The sequence below is a fragment of the Salvia hispanica genome, chromosome 3 (genome assembly GCF_029641045.1).
Source record: "Salvia hispanica isolate PSC_SH4W2 chromosome 3, Shi_PSC_v1, whole genome shotgun sequence".
Classification (NCBI taxonomy): Eukaryota; Viridiplantae; Streptophyta; class Magnoliopsida; order Lamiales; family Lamiaceae; genus Salvia; species Salvia hispanica.
The window spans coordinates 39,880,898-39,882,827 of record NC_142694.1 but is presented as its reverse complement, the minus strand read 5'-3'; the positions used below and the strand labels follow the sequence as shown (position 1 = coordinate 39,882,827).

Genomic DNA, 1,930 nt, shown 5'->3' with positions numbered 1-1,930 from the left:
ATATTGAATATGACGTAATTTAAAGCCAAATTGATAAAATAAGAGAGGGATGAAGAGAAAAACATAACTATTTTTCGTGAATGGAAGTGGTTTTTAACATAATAGAGAAATTAGTATGTGAAAACATAGTTACCAACATAATTAATTATGTATATAAGACTAAAGGAGACTCTCCACACACAAGTTTGAGCAGAACAGAAACAGAAAGAGAGAGAAAGAGAGAGAGGTGCTTCTTACATGAGATGAACTAAACTGAGAGAGGAGAGATACCTGGCTTCAACATGGACCCTGCCGTGACGTGTACCCCTGCCCGTTCGCCATCTCAGCCGGACCAGATAACCACCGCAAGCTTCATTGAAGCACAAGGTGAGACAGATTGGTTCAGTGAGTTCAGCTTCAACCCCGAACCAGAGTCTGGGAACAAGGTGATGGTCGTTGTCGATAACAGCCGTGAAGCTAGAGTGGCGCTCGAGTATGCACTGTCCCAGGATCTCCAGAGCAACGACACGATTGTCCTGTTACATGTTGCCAGAATAAGTGCGACACCGGGTATTTTTTTCCTTCCAAATTGAATCTTAGATGGTGTTTAACTGAGCGATGAATATTACCGTGTGCAGATGAGAATACGAACAGGGAGATTGATCCAAAGGCGTACGATCTTCTGAACACTAGCAAAAATATATGTCAACAAAAAAAACCTGAGGTAAGTGTAGAAAGTAAACCAAATGATGAAATCTGCATTCGATTCATAACACAAAAATGTATCTGACGCTGAGGCATTTACTAATAACTATAAGCTTCTTTCGTTCACAATGAAACAGGTGCGTGTGGTGATGACAGTCAGGGAAGGGGAGGACAAGGGGGCGACCATTGTTGAAGAAGCAAAACGGGAAAGGGTCTCGTATTTGGTTCTTGGACAAAGAAAGAAATCATTTCTAGGGCGACTATGGATGTTTTGGGCATACAAGAGAAACGAGAGTGGGTTCGTGGATTACTGCATCCAGAATGCTGAATGCAAGACATTCTCAGTAAGAAGGAGAAACAGAAAAATTGGAGGATTTATTATTAATACCAAACATCTCAAGAACTTTTGGCTTCTGGCCTAGGATATCAGTACATTCATATTTGGAGCTTCAACAAAATACAGTGATATCAATCACCATGCTTGGAAAGAAGAATATTTGAAATGAAATGATTTAATTATATGAGGAATAAATTCAGTAGCAAATTATTGTTATGAAATATTAGGAACAAAATCAAGCACAACTGTTGACTATGAAATATTGTTATGAACTACTTTTTCCTAGTTTAAGTAGGATTTCATGGGATTGGAACTAATAATTAGGAATAAATTAGAATCAATAAATGATATGTAAACTCCTATATATATTCTGTGGAGGATTGGAAGAAAGCATCAAAGAGGGATCAAATTGTTGGCGGTGTAGAATCGAGGCCTTGGTGAGAGGATCATTTGGCTTCTCTGGAGAACTGGTTTCATTCATTTGTTTCAGTCTTTCAAGTTATTTTGTCGAATACTTAGAGTGAAATACTCTGTATTCAGCTTCTGTTTATATCAAGTCCAATTCTTATTTGAAGCTTCAACGAATTACGTGTGTACCATAGAAGGAAAGAGCTTTTAATGCCAAATGCAACCAACTGTATAAAACAGAATGACAACTTATTTAATTTCATAGTGTACAATATTTTTGTCATAAAATTTCCAAGGATGCAATGCAATGTTTAATTAAATCGGATTACATTATCGTACTCATGCCTCATATCAAGGTCGAAGTCCACATTGGAAGTCTACGAAGTCCTGCAAAAAGAGAGATATTTAAGTAAACTGAAAAGCAGGAGAGGAATTGAAACTACACCTAATCTGAGCATGTTTAGTGATAGCACAAGTATTGCGAGGAATACAGGCGGGTGA

General features: G+C 37.8%; 1 protein-coding gene across 1 annotated transcript; it reads left to right on the top strand.

Annotated features, from left to right (window-relative positions):
• The first annotated feature begins 281 nt into the window (after positions 1–281).
• On the top strand, positions 282–1,312 carry LOC125215867 (uncharacterized). The gene is made up of 3 exons (XM_048117443.2): positions 282–537; positions 618–703; positions 822–1,312. Exons 1-3 carry the CDS (start codon positions 282–284, stop codon positions 1,104–1,106), a joined length of 627 nt encoding a protein of 208 aa, XP_047973400.1. The 3' UTR covers positions 1,107–1,312.
• The last annotated feature ends 618 nt before the right edge of the window (positions 1,313–1,930 follow it).